This window comes from Mesitornis unicolor, unplaced genomic scaffold, assembly GCF_000695765.1.
Source record: "Mesitornis unicolor isolate BGI_N332 unplaced genomic scaffold, ASM69576v1 Scaffold49374, whole genome shotgun sequence".
NCBI lineage: Eukaryota > Metazoa > Chordata > Aves > Mesitornithiformes > Mesitornithidae > Mesitornis > Mesitornis unicolor.
The window spans coordinates 1-21,783 of NW_010183074.1; the positions used below are offsets into that span (position 1 = coordinate 1).

General features: G+C 37.5%; 1 protein-coding gene across 1 annotated transcript; it reads right to left on the bottom strand.

The window, feature by feature from the left end:
- Positions 1-52: 52 nt before the first annotated feature.
- Positions 53-20,844, bottom strand: NPAT (nuclear protein, ataxia-telangiectasia locus; the record flags this gene model as incomplete). Its single annotated transcript, XM_010183987.1, has 17 exons — positions 20,796-20,844; positions 18,408-18,526; positions 16,735-16,795; positions 15,156-15,228; positions 14,642-14,682; positions 13,364-13,594; positions 13,221-13,223; positions 12,776-12,860; positions 11,549-11,637; positions 10,942-11,035; positions 10,771-10,858; positions 9,023-9,119; positions 8,378-8,500; positions 5,896-7,587; positions 4,103-4,218; positions 3,867-4,003; positions 53-1,208 (listed from the first exon to the last, which is right to left on the bottom strand). Coding segments are annotated over exons 1-17 (4,254 nt in total), but the record flags the coding sequence as incomplete, so codon positions are not given.
- Positions 20,845-21,783: the final 939 nt, after the last annotated feature.

A 21,783-nucleotide genomic window follows, 5' to 3' on the forward strand; every position in this document is an offset into this window, starting at 1 on the left:
ATGTCTAGTATGTATTTAGAATTTTAAATAAAGACTAAATGCGTGTACTTACCTTTATTTTCTTCTTTTTTGATGGCGTTGGCGAGCTTTGAAGGTCTTCTCTATTTGCAGAACGTGAATTTCTCTCACCTTCACTCAAGTCCTCAAGTTTCCTTTTCTTTACCACGCTCCGTAAGGATCTGAACTGCTGAGTGTTGTCCTTCAGGGGAGTTGCAGTGCTAGTCCGCGCGATGGCTGCCCGTGACAGGATCATCAGCGTGTGGGCAGCCATATTGACACTGTTTTCACTGCCTGTTTCACTGGCAGGGCTGCAGGCAGGCAAGTCAGGCGTAGCAGGGGGTACCATAATTCTAGGGGTTGTGCTGTCCTCGTTGAAGCGCCGACAGGTTGGTGTCCGTACGCTGTCTGTAGTATCTTCCGTATGCCTGTCCCCAACTCCGGACGGCGTACGGGGCACTGGCAATTCTCTGTTTTCAACTGCTTTACTGGTTGGGCTGTGCCACTGAATGTCTTGCAGCATTTCCAGACATTGTTTGGTACATGGACTTGACAGACAAAGGCCTTGGTTGGAAACTTTGGCTGGTTCTCGCTTTGGCTCCTTTGCAGACAAAGACATGGACACAGAAGATTTGCTCGTCCCATTTGACAGTGACCCTTGCTTTTTGTTCAGCTCTTGCACTGAAGCAACTGTCTTCTCATTCCATAAGCTAGCGCTCTGCTGGCCGTTTGAGAGTTTGGCAGTGTCCTGGTTCTTCTGTTTCTCATCCGTATCTCTTTGTAATTCATTTTCTTTATTTGCTGTAGTTTTGTGGAAGGGATCGAGTGGAAGCCCTGCAGTTGCCACCTTCCGCTCGGGCTGCAGCTCCTTTGCGGATGTGCTCCTGTTGCTGCTAACTTCTGGCTTACACAGAATTCTGGGCAACGTTTTATCTTTCTCTCTCTTTGCTGGCTGTGCCTTAGCAGAGGACGATGCAGAATCAACAGCAAGCAAAGTATTTTCATTTCTTTCTTTTTGAGATAAACTCTTTGTAGTCTGAATTTGGGCATTCCCTCCTGGAGCGGGTGGGACGTTATCAAAGCAAAGCACTCTCCTGTGACTTTCGTTTTGTCTTGAATTCAAGCTTGTGCTCTCTACTGATGGGACAGGTAAGTTCTCCTCCGCTTTCCTTCCTAGTTCTGCAGTGATAAGCTTGTCCGAATTTGGGCTCCTGAAAATGAGATGAAAATACTTCAGCAACTTGTTCTTACTGCAGAAGTTCATTTTGGCTGGCTGAAGGTATCCTCTAGTCCCTCAAAACACCTGCTTAAAGCTTTCTTCATTCTCTAAATGTATTTTATCAATACACAATGACCAAGAGTAAGGGATAACAACTGCAGGAAGCTCAGAGAAGGCCAAAAAGGGTGACAAAAAAGTATGAAACAGAGTCTATACAAAGAACAGTAAGGCAGACTGCACCTCTTCAGCCTGGAAAGAGATGACTGAAGGGAAATGCAACAGAGCTCTGGGAAAAAAACCAACAAAGAGGAAACTATTTGCTGTATCTTCCAGCAGAAGAACCAGGGGCATCAGGTAAAACTAGTACTGGTTACTAGTACTAGTACTAATATTACTTATATTACTATATATATTATATATTACTACATATTATATATTACTGATATTACTAGTGCTAAAATTACTTATTACTAGTACTAATACTCTCCCAGTGAAGATAAGCCTTTGTGGTTTATTGAGGGAAAAGTCAAATTAACACTGAAAGAGGTAAAGAAGGTATGGGTGGTAGCAGCTTGTTTAGGATAAGACAAAAGGCAGAGTAGAAATGAGAAATTGCATCTCTTTACAGGGAACAGTTTGCTCTCTCTGCTATGCAAAACACGTCTGGAGACTGACTGATAGAAAACTGAATGATCAAAATTATATTATCCCAAATTTTGCTTCTGTGGCTTTTAAAAAAAACACTGATTTTTGCAGGCATGTATACTGTATACCTTGGTATATTTTTTTTAAATAAGCTCACCTTATCGTTCCTGTTTTCCTCCACTTTTCAAGCATTTCAACTGAGTTCTGAATAGGTGAGTTTTTGTAAAAAGGTATATTCCATTTTTACAATAAAAGAATGTTTCACCTCGAAAATTTAAACAAAACTTATCTCTTTCTACACTCTTTTGCTCATTCCAACATCCTTTTGTTTCCTAAGTCCATTTAACGAGAGTTACTACAGAAACCCTGCTTTTTTCTCTCACACTTGCCCAAAAGAAGACAAGTACCTATCCTGATTAGCAATTACATTTTATTCATATATATGTATATGTGTGTGTGTGTATATATATATATATATATACGTGTAAAGGTTTAGTCATCAAAATCTTCCAGTAAATGTAACAGGTAATTTCTGCTAGCTTGGACTCAGCTCAAACAATTTTTATTTTATGATTGAGACAGATGAAAATAAACCCAAAGCCATGCACAATTAACAGGACCAGTAACAGCAGAATTCCAACACAGGTTTGTCATTAACAAGTTGCTGCAGCAGCACTAACACACACCTGCATCGATACTCCCAGCACACAGACAAGAGAAAAATAAAGAAGAGGGGCACTGCTTATGCCGTTGTTAAAAAAGCCGTGCTCCTCCCAGGCAACACAGTACAACGAAATTCATGACAGGAGAAAGAAAGCGAGGTTAAACACCGAGTGCTACTGACCTTTGTGTTCGAGAATTTGCATGGTTTGAAGGCTCAGCTACGCTTGGCGCCAGTTTTCCTGGAACAACGGAAGAGGCATCAATAAACTCCAGTATTTTGAGTAAATCATCTCACAGTTGGTACAATGACATTTGTAAATGTGGCACTTAGGGACATGGTTTCGTGGTGAACTTGGCAGCGTTAGGTTAATGACTGGACTCAATGATCTTAAGGATCTTTTCCAACCTAAATGATTCTCTGACATTTCACCTGACAGAAAAATCAATAAAAGAAAAACCCAGCAACAAAACTCTGCCACATTTTCATAATCTTCAAATTTACAGATTAGAAGAGTAGCAAAGGTCACCAACTAAGTATAAACAAGAAGCTTGCCTCCTCTCTACACTTGGAGGATACGCAGGCCTGGCAAGACGAAACCAATTGTGCTGGACTTAAAAATGCACAGCAGGGATTTCCAAGCAGAAGGGAAACAACCACAGGGAACTCCCAGTTCTCCATCAGCAAACCAGAATGCAGACTAACTTTTTTCTTAATTTGAAACTTCACCCTATTTTCATTTTTATGTATAAGCCTACCTGTTTTTAAAAAAGGTAGATAAGCTAATGCACAAGTTGGCCTTATAGCTCAATTTATTTTGCATTTTCAATTATTTTTCTTTACTTCTTCCCAACACTGACAAATGAATGTAACTCCAGTCTTGTTTCAATTTACTATTTTGAGAAGCAAGGTCTCAAATAAAACATACACAAATGTATACCTGAAATAGGAAAGAAAACAGAGTGCATTTTTGTATAAACACACAACACTTCTCTTAAATATTTTCCTTAATAAATGTTTAAAATTGCTGACTCTTCTAGTAACTTCTGAATTTCTGTGTGGCTTCATTTCGATGGCAGCAGTAAACTGTACTTACAATCAATGAGATGAAAAATAACCAGAAACACAAAAAAAAGTACATTTTTTAAAGTGCATTAGACTCTTAAAACAAAATTTCCAAAATAAGCTTGATTCCAAATCTGGAATTATTTAATATACTGGGAGGCTTGTTTGTAAACTGAGCAAATATAGTTACTAATTAAAGGCCTCTCTCAAAGTCAATGCAGCAGTGACCTGGCAGAGGAGCACTGGTATTTATAAAACTTTACCACTCAGAACCCCCACTTCTCCTCTGCCCTTCTCCAGGATGCAATCTGGGTACCTGTATTAGTCTTGTTCCTTGCTCCAGGAATCTTTTGTGACTTGGGAGGGATGGGAAGTTTTGGGACACTCACTGGGTTAGCCACAGGCACGTGTAGAACCTTGAAAGAATCATAATATTCATGACAGTTTACCAAAGGACGCCTCATCACTTCAGCTTTCATACTGAAAAGACAACGGTTTACTGGTGATGTGCTCACCTGGCAGGCAGGTGCTGAGAAGGTATTTCCATTCTGCCCCACCACTGAGAGCGGTATCATTCCCACCATTCCCTGCAGAACAGGTTGCACTGGAGATGTAATTATAATGGCAGAGCCTACAAAATATCCAAGTGTTAAAACTGTACAGAAACGAAAAGACTTCAATGACAAGAAAAGCTTCAAGACAGCATTTCTTAAAATTATGCATGGTCAAACCTGTGGCAAGGTTTGACTTTTCAAAACAACTTCATGGTCCTTACTATATGACTCTACTAGACAACTGGGTAAGTAGCCATTATTTGTAGTTTAAATGAGATTCTTAGTTAAACCCTGTTTTCCTTAAGAAATAGTTTAAAATTAAGCTTGAAGTATCACATATCTATGTTAATGCTTGAACTTTAAATTCATTTATAAAAAACCCTAGAAAAATTAAGTAGCTCACTTTGCTGCTTAGCAAAAAAGCCCTATTATTTGCAGCCTATTCCCTACAATCAGCATGCTCAAAAGTTGTTAGCAGATTTTTTTTTCTTCTTCCAGTGCACCCATAACACCTTCCCCTTGTGAGCACACAGAAAGTGGGGAAAGGCTGGTTTTGTCTGTACCTCGGTATCTAACATGTATTCCTGGCTGGCAGGAGGTGTTCAATGTGGTACACAAAGACTTCAGTTAATGAGTGCATTTCAGATCAGCTATTTGAAAAAAATGAAGCACAAGAAGACTAATTTGGGCTATTTAAACCCAAGTTTCCTACTTAACTATTTAAATCACTGTTAAAATAGTTGTTTCAAATTAGTTATGCTAGCAGGTCATAAGAGCGTCCAGCTGCCAGATATATGGGAATTATAAAATAAAGAAATTATAGCACGTTAATTGAAAAGTGAGAGAAAAAATGATTCCACACAGTTCTTCAGTTACATGAGCACCACTGGGAAAAACACCAAATGCAGAGGAATGGGCAAACTTCTGTTTCTCTCCCTGTGAAAAAAGCCTGGAGATAACATATTCATAAAGAAATCCAAAGGACAGAAAAGGCCAGCACTAAGATCCTGCACATACGGTCGCACCGACCTCTGACCACAACGAAATGGCTACACACAAAAATTCAAGGATAACTGCAACAAGATTTTAGTTTAGGAAAGAAGTCTAAATGCCTTGATTATAACCAGTGTATAATTAGGTTTAACATCTTAAAAAGCACTTGGAATTTTAATCACTGTAGTAATAAAATTGCTTGCACCAGGAGAGATTTTATATTATGGAAAGAAATAATGTTACACTTTCATATTTGCCTAAATGTACTTCTAGTGCAGACTAGGTCTTTAGAAAACAAAATAAAACAAGAAGGTAATTTTGGAAGCAGTATCTACATCTAGCAAGTTATCTAAACTAAATATGGGTACCCATAACACATAGCATTCTACTTATAACAGGAAACCTATTAAAACAAGCAAACAGCTTAATTTATCCGAAAAAAATAGAATCTTTTCTAGTGCAAGCCAAAATATGCTTTCTAAATCTATCACTCTTAAAATTATGTAATTTAAACTTGTGAAATATGAGGCTATTTTTTTTTTTCAAAGCAGTCTGGTCAATGATTCTTTGTAATTTTTGTTTCATTTTCAGTACCAACTAATATACTCCAGAAATACAAAACTCCTGACAGATTTTCAAGGGACAGATAGAGCAATATTTAAAAATTCAGTTTACTTTTAAGGCATTTACAAAAAAAAAAAAAGAATAAAAATGCTGTCTAAACACCACATTCTCGGTGATTTTTCCAATAATGCGATTACCTTGTGGGAAATTTGAGGAGACAGTCTGGTTTGCTGCAAATATATTGCTGGATCGAGGAGGAGTCTGTAACTGCTGCACAACTGGGGCTTGGGCAGCAAGAGGCACGGAATTGCCAGGCAAGACAACTACATTTGATAGCGTTGTTACAGCTGTGCCCAAGGCAGCTGGATCAGTCACGCAGGTGGCTATATAAAGGTTGTTCGAATTCCCAAAAGCCGTGCTTGTCGCTGGCAGCAACTGTATAAATCCTCCTTCCTTGGAAAGACTCGTCGTACCCGCAACCGAAAAAACAGTGCAGTCTTCATTCTGAGTGGTAACTGCAGTGACTACAGGATCCTTCGGTCTAAGCACAAGAAGATTCTGCTCTGCCAAAGCTGAATCCACATTTTTTTCTGTGTCTTCTGAAGTGAGACAGTTGGACAAGCCTGCAGTTTTGGTCGGGGATTTGGCTGGAGAAGACAATATTATAGTTCGCAAGTTTTCTCCTGTGATGCTGGAAACAGCATTATTTAACTCTGTGTCTGAGGAGATGAACGGATCATCACTGATGATAATCTTGAGGGACATGGTATTAGAAGGATCAACATCCACTGGTTGACTACTGGAAGAAACACTGCTAATACTTTTTCCCTCGATACCCGACTCATCTGTTGAGGATGCAGTTTCTGGGAGAGGAGGGTGGCATATTTCAGATGTAGTAAGATTATTTTCAGTGGATACTACAGAAATTTCTGTACATGCACCATCACCAGCAGAGAAATATAAATTATCAGCATCTACTTTTGTAGAAGATGAAGGTTCTTGCATTTCCCCTTGTGTTCCCTCTGAGTTTGGCAGTCCTGAAGGGAGGTTAAAATCTTTCTTACAAGGCTTATCAAGTGTGTGCTGATCATTTGAATAAGGTTTGTTAGAAGTATCAACAACTTCAAGCTGCAACTCTGTTTTCTCAAGATCCGAAATCTTCACTGCAGATCTTGCAGCGCAGTCTGGCTGTGTACTCTGTTCCTGATGGTTGGAGCAGTGGCTAGAGCTGTCCTCTAAAATACCAGGCAGGGCAGCTGTGCCATTTGTTACACCCTGCTCTTTTCCTGCCTCTGCTGATGGGCTAGAAATTGATGAATTGTTTTTCCTGAGCAGTGCACTGTGGCCAGGGGTCCCATGAGAAGGGCTTTTAGCAAGTGTTTTTTCAGATTGTGATGTATCTGGTGATAAGTGACTTCCAGAACGTCCTCTGTTTTCACTGGCTATAGTACCTTCTACCAATGAAATCAAAGAAATCTGTGGACTACCAGAATGAACAAGTTCTAAATTAGGACTACTTTGAGCACTATGACTTAGTGGGCCTTTTTCAATTTCCATAGCTCTCTCACTTTCAGATACTAATGCAGATGACTCTTTTTTATCATAAGAATCTCCGCAGTGTTCACTGAATTCGCTATCAGAAGTCTGTTTCTTGAGAGGTTCAGTCAAACCAGGCACAGGGTTGAAAGCGATTTCAAGCTCTCCAATATGTTCAGAGGTAATGGTTTTAAGGACTTCAGTTTGCTTCCTTGGTCTACCATTTCCATGCAGCTGTTCATTGGCTGTATTTTTCTTAGCCACATCATCACTGTTAATGTTGGTCTTCAAGGCACATGATGCTTCTCCTAACTGAAAGCCTTTACAGGACAGTGATTCTCCAGAATTATCACCTGTAAAGCAGAGAATAAGTTCCAAAATAATTAGAACAGATGATTCTTTTGCAGCATTTTTAAAGCAACTTATCTGTTCAATGGAAAACTGTTTCACACAAAGCTAAGTGAGAATAATGCTACTCATCCTTAATTTCAAGCTGAGTAGAAAAGTACATGAAACGCACAGTTAGATTACATAATTAGGCAATCTGGCAAATCAGTTTGTACTTATAATAATAAGTATACACATAATAAGCAAATGGCTCGAGTCACTAAATCAGATTTCCAGAAGCACATGAAACATATCAGGACAAAGAAGTTCCAGCTCTATTTCTCATATACTTTCGCTAAATATCTGCTACTGACTGACTACTGTTAAGTAGACACACTAAACATACCTTTTGTACAGAGTTAGATTCTTTTTGCGTATTAATAACCCATACATTACAGAATAGAGAGAAAACACTAGAATGGTTAGATGTAAAATATTATATTTATATTCACATGTTCCACAGTGAAAATTGCAAAGTATCTCTGTTTTGAATAAGAAAACAGTTTTGCGGACGTTCTGATTTCATTTAGGAGCTTACCAAATGGAACTTGGAAGTACACTGACGGACTACTATTAAATTTAATAGGCTGAAACTTTCTGACAGACTAGATGTATCCGTACGTTCATGCAATGTAAATGTCAGATTGGATACTAGAACTGAAAACAGAAAGATTGGGAAATTTACTAATTGTCTGAAAATACTTTCAAAGTGAAAAGTTAGAAGAGATCTTAGAGAAAAAAACCAAAAGAACCTACATCTACCAGTTTCTTCTGCTCCTAAAGAACTTTCCAGTGTTTCCAGGTTATCCTCATCCACCAGGATTGCATTTTCTACTCCACTCTGACCAGCAGGTAAGTTCTTGTTTACCTTGCTCTTTCCTATTTTCAAAATAAGGCATGAGGAATGATTAAACATGTCATTTTACACACAAATGTGATTATTATATTTTACATGAAGCATGGAGATTCCAAAGTCAAGACACGCCACCCTTAACTAAAATAACTATTTTTCTATATTCATTACAAATCCAGAAATAGCACTAAAACATCTTTGTATTTTAATGGAAGGATATCCTCGATCAGACAAATAGAAAAAATTTGCAACACAGTAAACAAGTACAAACTATCATCTAGACCAGAAGAGTCTAAAATAACAGCAACAAAACAAACACTGAACCAGCACAAAACCAGAATTTCAACCACAAGAAAATGCTGTACTTTATAGTAATGTAAAAATGTATAAAAAATCCAATTCTGTATTGGGAGACACAGATGCATACAACCCATTTCGCTTGCAAAGAGGCCAGCTGAATTACCTTAGCTTCTTCAAGCAACACTTAGGAAAACTAACCATTCATGATGCATTATAGTACTGGTACAAATGAAAATAATACACCCTACCATAATCAAACAAGTCGAAGAGTGCTTGAAAAGCTGGATCTGATTCAGTCTGTTCTAGAATGTCCTGTATAGCCTCTTCTGACATATGGATTTCACCCTCAGAAAAGACAAGACATACAGAACTGTTATTTACTTGAGTAACTTAAAACCAGACAAAAATTGTTTTCTTTTCAGATTCTTTTTAGTTCTATTACTCCTGCTCAGCACAGAAACCTAAGACTAATGCTAGAAACGTTTCTGCCACAGATTTAATGGATCACTAATATTTTTCAACATACAAGTTTAAGATATAAAGTTCCCCAAAACCCAGACATCTTTGTCAGACATTATACCCTGGACATGCATACTGGAGTTACTCTCCATATAATGCCAGCATTGTCTAAGGAGGACCAAATCTTGCACATACTGGAAGGTTATGCAGATGGTATGAATTCCGTGAGCCTGCACCAGTCAGCCATGGCTAAAAAAATCCCCAAATTAACCCTAATTTCTTGGATTTGCATATATCTAGAAGACAATGCTAAGCAAAGGGAAGTTTTATTTCACTTACCCATTATATGTTTTATAATGTGATTTCTAACTACTTTTCTGTGGAAGGCACAGCTACACAGGACACTGCTCTAAGGTTCCTGTTTCAAGCTGATCAGTTTAATAGCAGCCCAGAAAGAAAATGAGTGGGGCATTCAGTCATATTCAAGTGTTCAAATGCAATGTTTCTCCTGTCTCTCTCCTCTAAGCCACTACAACCTTTGATATGGTGGTTGTAAGGGCGGATATCCCATGTGACATGCTTGATTATTTTGTCTCAGCTACTCTAAACCAAGAAACTGCTTTGATTTTGTTCTGTTCAGAAAAATGGAATACAGCTTTTGAGCTCTGTATTTTGACAAAAAATGACCTAAAATCACCAAGTGACAGAAGAATAACATTTAAAAATCAGGCACCTCTACTTTGTATACAGGCAGCTGCTCTTCTCATGAGGGCTGTGAAGATTACAATTTCCCTTATTAAGAGCCCTTTGTAATTCTGTGATTCCCAGTTTGACAATTATAGAATGGAGAACACTAGAGGTTTAGTTTGTAAACATACATTTCCTTCAAAAGCAAGAAAAAAGTAAATTTGAAGCAGCAGCATCCTTGTTTAGGCTCCAAAGACAATTTCTCTTGCTATACTAGACGATCTTACAGTAAATCAGAAAATCAGATCTGACTGAACATGTTTGGGATGCAGGATATTTTAAATTCCTTTTTCTTTTATAAGGTTATTGATCAGATCCCTAGTCAGAAGCTGGTACCAAATTACTGGTACTGAAGATCCAGGCAGCTGGTGACTGTGGGACATTGTACTTAAATCTCACTCTGCAGGTAATGTTAACAGCCACTGCCAGAAGCAGTCCCACTCCCTTGGCTTTTGACCCAGCTGCACGGTTCTGCTGCCTTGTACAGGCACTGAGAATGAATTCAGAGTGCTAATCTGGTTCAAAATTAACTGCAGCAAAATACTCATATCCTGTCAGTTCAGCTCCTTGAACCTGCCCACCACCACACCACAAAGTTGTTAGTACCTATGGCAAGGGAACTGCCCCTGGGTAGCTCAGCTGTATTATAAAACAAACAAGCAAATACAAAGAGTAAGAGAAAGGGGAGAGCAATCTCAGGTATCAGACAGAGGTTCAGCATAGTTCCCATAACAGAACGTTCTCATGTGCCTGGCCTTCAAAAAATGTAAACCAGGCAATTGACACCCACCTGAAGTCCAAGGATTTCATCAATTGAAGTCTCCTGTTCCATGGGACCACTGTCTGTCTGTTTAGGGGCCTGAGCAACATTGCCATCGCTGGAACACATAAGTCATTAGTTCACAACTCAAAAATAAATCAAATAAGAATATGTATGAAGTTTAGAGGTTCCTTTTATTACCTGCCCAGGATTTTGTTAATGTTCTCAGCAAGTTTCTCCTGAAGAGATTTGTTGCTCAAGATTTTTTCTCTGGCGTTTTCAATAACCAGTTGCTAGAAAGAACAGTTTTAAAGCGGTTAGGTTTCTATTTTTACCATTACTAGAAAATGAGCATGAATTTCCAACTTATTGGTAAAAAAAAACAACAATTAAACAGAGAGAACACTATAACAGAGAGACAGCCAATCTGTGACTGCCTGACATTGCTATGAAAATCATCCCGAAACATTCCTGTAGCACAGCAAGGTTAATGTGTTTTCTAGTTTCCACTCTCTAAAAAATTACTGTATTCAGCTTACAGGTATCTTAGCAAAGCAAATAAATCAAGGAAAAAAACCTCTACATAGCCATGCCATCCTCACTAGTTTAGTACACAGAAGAGCTAGTTCAAATACAAAACAATAAATTTATCTTCTAAAATTAATTTCTATAATATCCAAGATGAACAGCATGTAAAAGACCAGTTCTACTTAGTCTAATTTTGTTTCTTAAATGTAAATACCTTCTGTTAAGTATATACTCACTGGAAAGTTACCATCTATGAATTCTTCAAGGGGCTCACTTTCTTTTTCTGTTATTACTTCATCAGGGTCTTGAGAACTTCTAGTTGCTGAAAGAGGTCCAGATGTTGCAACACTTTTCCTCTTCTGAGATTCACTGAAACAGTCCAGGAAATTTATGATGTATTTTGTCAGAGGATAGCAAGCAATACACCTAATGGTCAGTAAATCAAGCGTTTCTCTTCCTTCTTAGCAAACAAAGCTTTTTAACCAACAGAAAATTAACTACATACTGGAAATACAATAAAAGCTGATATCTGATTCATTATATCATACACATATATTGCACTCGAGTTCACAGAAGTTACAAATATACACACTGTGGGTAAACAGCACAATGGCAAATTGAATTCCATGCCCACTATTCAGTAAGTTTTTCCCCTTTCTGTACACGTTACTTTAACTGGTGGTACAAGTTCTAATTAACTGTCACTCTAGTAAAAGGTCTGGGCATCACCACTGAAAAAGATCTCTCAAGGAGCAGGCGCTGTCAAAGAAGCAAACAAATGTTAGGTTGCATAAGAATTTAGATGATGAATAGGAAATGGAGTTTTTACATGACCTCACGGTGTAGGCTCTTCTGAAACCATCAATCAACAGTGGCACTAAAACTGCTTATATACAAAAAAATCATGCAGGAATAGAAAGGACCTGGAAAAGGTATAAATAAGGATCTGGAAAAGTGATAAGTGTAACCACTGACTGGGATTTAGTCACAGATACAGACATCAAATGGAACATAAAGAGATCAACCAATTCATTAAAAACAAAAGGACATTGGAATCAAAGAATGAAAAAATACAGAACTAGTATAAGAACAGGTTTTCACATTGCTTCTAGTGCAAATATGAAAATTTTTACTGACAAAATTTACTGAAGCCAATAATTTTTCTAAGTCAAAAACAGTAAAAATGCACATTTATATTGAGATTTTCAGTAATTGATATGGGTATTTTTGAAAAGAATACTGAATCTTAGGCTCCATGATTATTTGTCCATATCTAATACTGGAATGATGTAAAGACTGGCTATATGCAATTAAGAAGCAAAAGTAACCTCCCATCAATCTAATGTTCAGTTCTTTGACTTGCTTTCTTTTGCAAAACATCACACACTGGACACTCTCAGTGGATGAATGTGAAGCAGTCCACCATCTGAGATTACACTAGGGAGTAGAACATTGCATAATCTCTAATAGATCTTAAAAATAAAACCAAAAAAAACCCCTTGCTTACCTTTTTTGTCTTCCTGGAGAAAGCAAGTTTGAATGAAGCTTTCGTTCTTGTGATGCTGGAACTTGAACGTGTATGAAATCTCCTGCTTTATAAGGCAAAAACCAAAAACGTCATGATGTCAGTATCTTTTCCAGTTACATTCTTTTAGCACTATAGAAATCTACACATCACTTATTAAGTTGCAATCAATTATTGGGAATTCATACAAAATAATTTGGTATTATTAAGATAATGAGAACCATTCCTTTTAAATATATCCTGAGAAGAACATCTACTTGATGTTATTCATCCCTATCTGCTAAAACAAGTGGTTTGGATGAGCGTGAGAACACAGAATAAAATAATGACAAATTAATACACTTCTGATCTCTGAAGCTACATTTGCAAGTAAGTATGCAAGAGCCATTTTTCTTCTGGGCACTCCTTTTATTTTAATCACCTCAACCAGCTTGGAGAGCTGGGGGAACAAAGCATAAATTGTCTGAGATTTTTGGTGAAAGATGTTTAGCCCTGATTCTAGAAAACGTCCATCTATATCAACAGATATTTCACAAGAGAAAGAATTGTTTAAAACAGCGTGCAACTTACTGGTGATCTTATTTTCTTGTGTTTGAGACTGGTGCACAAACAACGTATTCAGTCTTGTCTGTGACATGCTTTGATTTATTGTTGGCCTGTGAATAACTTGAGGAGCTACAGCAGAAGAGGAATTTTGTGACCCTGACTGCTGGGCTACTGACAGCAATCCTGAGTTTGGAGGAGCCGACTGCTGAAGCACTCTCTGTCTTTTCATTTCTACAATTCCACTTCTTGTACGTGCTGGAGATAATAAACACAAGATGAAAATATACGATAAAGGAATTGTAAAACGCTGATTTTCCAAGACCCAATTAAGGATGCTCCATTGAAACTTTTTTGGGCTTCAACAACTAATTAATGAAACTCAAAATGTAAGCAACACCCATCTTTGTCTTCTGTTTTACAGGTTTGAGCCAAATTAACTCAAGAAATGCAACGAACTTACTCAGAAACTGTAACCATACTTGTATTACTGCCTAAATATTTACAGGAATACATCATAACAAAGCAATGTTTCATTACATAATATACCACTCGCATAACTAACCTTAACTAAAATAGCCAACCAGTGTAAGTTCGCATTTATTTATCAGATTAAATCTGACAACTTTAAACAACAGAACATGACCCGATCCAGTGAATATCAGATCCAAGAACCATCACTACCTATATTTCACATTCTCACGCAAGTTACTCAGTAGAAGTACTACACAGTAAAAAAAAAATTAAAGTAAAATAACTTTTCCTATTTGAGAGTTCACTTGGCAGTTTTCATAATGAATCAATCAATTCTAGACAGAACAAGTATCTTTCAATATTTTGCTTTGAAACACGTTTTTATGCATTAAAAAAATAATTGATCCAAGACTAATTCCCCTTCTATGGAAATGAAACTGCATCATGATTAGACCAGTAATATTTTCAATTCCTCTGTGAACCACAAATTAAGACAACAGCTTCAGGACTCAAGCAGCAGTTTTTAAACTTTTTAACTGTGTAAACCTCTAAAAGGTTTTCAGCAGAGAAGATGATGCTATCTAGAGAATTTAAGCCCCTTGCAAAAAGCTCAGCTTCTCTTACTTTCCTTTCTTGATCATTACTAATCCACAGATTGCACTGAAGACAACAGACAAGCTGGAAAAAAGCACTGCCTGCAGTAGAGATTTGACACCATTTTAAGAGTAAGGATGCGTTACTGCTTGTTACAGCATTCCTCCATTTTTTTCCGAAACAGATAATTTGAACATAAAAGCTTACGGATCCCATGGAATTGGCTCAGTTACTTACTTCTTTGATTAGCAGAAAATCCTGTGGAATTCTGCATGCTCCTAAAAAATAAAGCAGGTGACATAAATAAAATGAGCACAATGGAAACACTTAGCTACACAGTGCAACAGTATCTATCATATGGTTAATGTCAGCCTGATCCCAACCACACATTACTTCAGAGAGCTTCAATCTGATTGATATTTTTATTCTTTAAACAGTGGTGACAGATTCTTCAAATGAAGCTTACTGTTGTATTTTTGATTGAGTAACCACAATGGTATCAGATTCTAAATGAGTCACAGTGTATTGTTTTATTACAGGAAGCCCACATACTCACACCAATGCCCTCCTTATCTGCTAGTCCTGCCTTAACATCTTGAAATGTCTACTCAACCATCAACTCGCATACCTATCTCTTTTACCATCTCTTGGAGACAATACAGAGCAAAACCATTCTTGTACAAAAGTTGACAAACAACGCGACTCGCTCTTCGGGTGAAATTTTACTTTCCTGATTTTAAAACTGTATTACCTGATCTGAGAAAGGGTATAGTCCAATTTTTTCCATAGAGATGACATCATTGCTGGAACTTCACTTGTTGTTTCTAAAACAAACAATAAAAAAATTTTCAGATGCCTAAAACAGATATATGTTGAGAAAAAGTAAAATCACAAGCAAAATAACTATTATGGGGTGTTTCAAGCATCATCTAACTTTAGATGTCTAGTTGCCCTCTTAATATTATGTTAATTAGAGAACCCTAACTACTACTGTAAGCAATTTGATTGATATGAACACACACTCATGATGGATACAGTTCTCAGTTTCAGAAGCCTAAATGAAACGGTGGCAAAGACATTCATCATGATAATTCTCAATGGAATCTGTACATGGTGTTGACTCCTGGACAGACACATGCTAACCTAACCTAACTCAACTCACTTCTGGAAATGGTATTCATATTCCCTAGTCAGTTCTGTGCTTTTGAAAAATGTAACCTGGCAGACAGGCCTTTGAAAGTAATTCTTTATTTTAAGATGCCACCCAAACAGGTAAAAAGACTTGGGATTTTTGAAGCACAGAACACTAAAATATAAATGGAAAGATGTCAGTAGATCCATTTATAAAGCTTTTTAAGCTGCCAAGTAAAAACTATTTTGAAGAAAGTATGTTAGTGTCTTAGCTACCATTTCTATTAAACCTAGTGTGAAAGGAAAAAAAACATTCAAAAATGTTCCAGACATGGCATGTCTTGAGTTGCAAGTCTTAGAACCAAACAGCACTAAAATCTGATCATACAACATGTATCAAAAATTGTAGGACTTGGCAACATTCAGAAGCTCAATAACTGCTTTTAAAACCAGGAAATTCTCTCTCTCTAAAATTCATAAAAACTATTAAGTTATTATGAATGTATTTTAATTAATTTACAAAACAAGACAGGAAACATTTCACACTTTCTGATTATTTCATTGAATCATAGAGTATCTCAAGTTGAAAGGGACCCATAAGGATGACTGAGTTCAGCTCCCTGCTCCTCGCAGGACTACTTAAAACTAAACCATACGACTAGGAGCATTGCCCAGATGCTCCTTGAACTCTGGCAAGCTTGGTGCTGTGACCACTTCCCTGGGGAGCCTGTTCCAGCACCCGACCACCCTCTCAGTGAAGAGCCTTTTCCTAATGTCCAATCTGAACTTGCCCTGACGCAGCTTCATTCCATTTCCTTGTGTCCCATTCCTGGTCACCAGAGAGAGATCAGCACCTGCCCCTCCTATTCATAGTATAAACAATTAAAAGTATAATTTTACAAGCACAAGCCCACACATTTTGCATACCTATTATATCTTTGTGCTTTATTACATTAGAAGTTCTGCTCAAATTTGAATTGAAAATACATGCTGGCAAATCCAAAATAAGATAAATTAATTTTGTTCACAAGAGGCTGATCTAACTGGCTGTTGTCTGCATAACATAGAAACCTTCAACTTCTAGCATAGATGGGGGATTGCTTTAAGTTCTTACATAGCTGGAGGTATTACCTCTTCATCAAGGAGTTCACAACATATAAACATGGAAAATAAAATAAAATCTCATTCTGAAGGCTTACCTTTTGTTTTCATGGCTACATATTCATTAAGAATAGTTGTCAAGTTTTTTCCACACAGAGACTGGAAAAAAAAAAGCCAATCTTAGAATCCTCACTAGTAACACTTTGTCTGCTGTATCACATTATATTTAACCAGTTCTTTAGAAGACTACACCATGCTGACCTTCAGCACAAGGAATGGTGTGCTGCTGGTGCTGAGATGTCTCAAACTAGGTAGAAAGCATGGAACAAAATGCCATTATGAACGCAAAATGTGAAGTGCTTGATCTCATTGCACAACACTGGTATAACAATTAGAGCTGTATGACCTCCACTCACCTTTTTTATTATGGAATAAAACCACAAAAATAAGGTGATGAAAAGCTGTACCAGAATAGTAAGTAAGTATCATGCTGGAATGCAACATGCATTAAGATGCAAATGTGAAGAGAACTTCTGTCTAAAGTAAAAAGTTCTTAACAGTCCCACAGAATTAACTTTCCTATCATATTTACTTGTTTGGGTACTTCAGGTGAAACAAAGAGAATCGTGATTTTAAAGTAATCGCTATTATATGTTGCACCTTCTTGTCTTGTTTGCTAGTGAGAAGTGGTATGACAAATACAGCCCTTTATTGCAAGTATTTTGAGTTGCAGTGAGGTTTTTCTGTTAGACACTATCATATCATCACTTTTCTATGAAAAACAGGAAAAATGTTTCTACTGAGAAGAAGAATTAAAAGCTTTAAGAATCTGAATAAACTTTATATTTGGTTTTTCTAATTTTTGTTGGCCATAACTTGGTTCTGAATTTCCTACCCACAGAGAACAGATGACTAATAACTTGTAAACAAAATAACTTCAATGGTCTGTTTTGAATAAGTGCACGATGGTCTCAGATCTCAAGAAAGATTTTGTCAAAGTTTGAACACTGTGGACAGAATCCCAGAACATATAATTAACTGATGGATTAGAAGACTGAAATGGAAAACAGGAAGAAAATGCACATATAAACATTAAAAGGTTGATACATAGCAATAGCTAAACCCTTTAATTTGGATGCTACATTAAAAATTCCATTTTGTATAAGTTAAAAATGCAAAGTATCTAATTATCTCATAGCTATATTAACATATCTACATATGTAGCTACACACTGTATTTATGTACACTCTAAGTTCCAAATTTCACCTGGGACAAAAGCAGAGGATACCAATCAAAGGGGAAGCTGAACTGAAATACAGCTTTTGTTACCAAAATTTGGTAGCCTTAGATAAAGCTGAGGTATCTTACCTAAATATTTAATATATACTTGAAATGGAACATTACCAGCTGCTGTATCTAACGTAAGAAAGCAATCTCCAATAAATTACAAGAGCAACCCTGAAATCAATAAAACCCTTGCAACACTCCTCCAGAAATCAATCTCAAAGCTATAAAGGAGACGAAATGTAATGTGCTGAAACCAATTTGCATATTATATTTATTTAAATTTTCCTTAGTAATATTAAATACTAGAAACCAAATAACTGCTAATACCATAGGATGCAAAAAAAACCAACAACCCACACACCAAAAAAGTGTCGATAGTCCAACTTAACATTTTAAACAGTATGTTGTTACACTGAAAAATCTCAATTTTCCATTCCATGGATGCAAGACAATGTAACTTTCTGCTTTGCAAATACAAACCCACCAGCAAGCAGGCTGGAATAAACCCATCCTCTGTACAGTGCTCTGCATATTCTTTCAAATCTGAGCTTTCCAAAATAAATTCACGGCAAGTAGCTAGAAGTTTTTCCTGTTGTAAATACCCTGCAATAAATCAGACAGAAAATGTCACTATTTTATTCATTACTTCTGTTCAATAGGTATTGAAGTATTAACATAACCAGCTGCATACAGTGTTGAAATAACCAGGTAAAGAATAGTATGTTAGACAAGGAAAATGAAGTTATTTTGAAAGAACATATATCTTGCAAAATATCTCTTTAATGGTTAAAACTAGAAAAAGCACAAAATATTATTGATATTATGCTGAATTTACAAACTATTCAAGACTGGAAGTGGGGCAACATGAATAATTTCTTACTGATCTTTAGTACACACAAGAAAATAAAAGTTACTGGCTCAAGAGGCTGACTAACTCTCACACAGGCTGAAAAACCCAGTTCATATAATTAAATGGAATTAATAAATATAATTAAATTGAATTCTACAATACTCTGTTAATAAAATGTGTTGCTATGTAACAATAGCTTTCCATGCATCCTCCTGTTTCAAAACAGGTAAAACCTGTGCAGCTATTACAACAGTATATAAGATGGTAGCCCAGAAAGCCAACCCTATCCTGGGCTGGACGGACAGCAGGTCGAGGGAGATGATTCTCTGCCTCTGCTCCACTCTCATGAGACCACACCTGGAGCACTGCATCCAGCTCTGGGATCCCCAACGTAAGAAGGACATGACTCTGTCGAAGCAAGCCCAGAGGAGGGCCATGAAGATGATCAGTTCCCTACGAGGACCAACCGAGAGATGATACTCACATCCCTTCCAACCCCAAAAAATTGCATCATACAAAGATTAATAAAAGAAAAAGGTGGTTTTTTTCCCCACCTTAATTTTGACTAGGTGTACTAGCTCCAATTTGTGCACTGTACACACCTCAAGAGACAGTAGTCCCTTAACATTAAGTATATTGGAAAAGTTTACTTTCACAAAATTCCATTCCTCAGCAAATACTTTAATCAAGTAAATGCTTTAACCAAACTTTTTAAGCCTTGCTTTAATCTTCAAATATGCTAAACATTAAAAGACAAAAATAGACCAATCTAGATGAAAGATTCTGGAACAAAGAACCACAAAAGAAAATGTCTCTTCTTTCCTGCTTGCAGCAGAATTAAACTTCCAATGTTTTAAAAAAAGGATAAAATATGTGCCTAATTATAGAATGCAAGATATGTATACATTAGCATATCTATTTCAATGGACCCCCAGAATGGTCCACCTCAGTCCATTAATGCCTACAGAAAAATGCAGCCTTTAAGTTTGCATAAAGACAGGTATCTTTCAGTGGATCAAAGAATAGCTGGAAAAAACATAATATTTCAGACACATAAGCCCTTCCTTGTTCAGGTCTTCAACAAATAAACAAACTTTAAAGTTAAAGACAGTTCTGAGTTCAGTCATGATGCATGAGCCGGCCTATCTGACAGAAAATATTAGCAGTACCTGTGGAAAGGACTGTCCTATTTCATTTTTCAAATACATTTTGCTAGAAAACTCTCAAGCCACAGATTGCTGGAAGATGAAAGTGTATTTGGGGGAAATGCAATTATACGTCAGTCTTATTCCTATCCACTATACCACACACTGTTGGCCAGAAGACAGGATATTAGGCTAGGTGGAACTTTGATCTGTGCTCGTATGGCTGTTCTTACAATCAAACTCATCTGGACATTTATGTAAAAAATTGTTCTTTCTTGAACCTACTACTACAATATTGCAAGGGATGACTGAATGCTTGCATACAGGCACATTTGGCACGTACACCAATTTCCAGCAAAATAAGGCATTCCAAAGTTTAAAAATTCCCAAATTATGATCTGTGCAACAGAACTGCTTGTGCACACACTGTACAATGTCATAACAGTCTACTTATCTTTAACATCACCAAAACCAAATTAAAGGTACAAAGGTAAGAGTACCTTCTGAACTAGGAATGATTCAATATTTTGTTCTATGTTAAGAAATGTAAAGACACACATCGAACTCATAGTACATATTCACTCCTACATTAACTAGAAGAAGATAAATTTTCTTATATACTTTGCCCTGGGTGAGCTCATCTTATAATTTCAGATTTGCTTCTTAAACCAATATTCATCAGCCTTCACAGCACCAGAAAGACTTAGCTAGAAGGGGGGGGGGAATTGAAGAGCTTTACTAGGAAGCCTGTTTATCCACCCAAATTTTGAGATGCCTCATGGAAGAGGAATCTCTGTTAGAAGACAGAAATAGCTACAAGGAATATCCTGTTTTGCAACCTCAGGTTGCTTGGAAATTTTCTGGGCATGATGCATACACCATGCCACAACAGACACAAGATAGGATGGATCATCCTTAGTACACATGACGTTGCCAAGATTGTCTGTTACAGCGACAAGTCTCTGGTAAACACATGAGATAAACTTGTAACTTAACCAATTTTTTATAGAAAAAGCACAATGAGAGATCTCCCTTGGGCAATTTTAAATCTTCTTTTATAGTGCATGAAGTTTCTAGAAGTCCTCTGTTACTTCACCGTAATAAAAACATTCTGTCCCTTACGATGTTTCAGGTAGTATTTAAAAATAAACTGTGTAGGAGGAACACTGAAGAAAGGATTCTTAATGTCTTTGGATTAAAAAAATTGTGGACAACTCAATCTCACAATGCAAGCTGGCATGAAATCTTGGCAGCCTGTGCCAACATGCACTTACACGTGTGACTTAAATGTGGGTCATATTTTTGATTACCATTCGTTTGTTCTTATCTTTCTCAGTATCCAAATAATCCAAAGCACAAAGTAATTTTAAAAACTCATTGTCTGCCAATAATGTCCTGGAAACACAATGTGCTTTCGACAGACACTGGGCAAACTCTCAATCTAACCTCGCAGGTCACAGAAACAGGGAGGGAAAGAAAAAACAACTGAACCTTGACCTGGTCTCCTCTGGGGTTCTGGATCACCCCTGTAGTCCTGCTGTAATCAGACACTTTATTGAACCCCATTCACCAAGCACTGCTCTGTAGGTGGACACCAGAGACCACCACGATGTCTACCACTCGTGGGGAACCCACCCCGGGCCTGGCTACCCCACAGACACGGCGACGGCCTGGCGGGCTCTCCTGCGCCTCGGCAGCTCCAGAGGCCCCCAAATCCCTCAAGATCGAGCTGCGGCTGTTTTCCGCTGGAGATCCGGCCGTGGGGACAGCCCGGAGACCACCGTGCCCGAGGCTGCGCCTCGGCGGCAGAGATAGTGACAAGTCCAGCCCAGGGCGGACGAGCTCGACGAGGGCGAGGGTCAAGG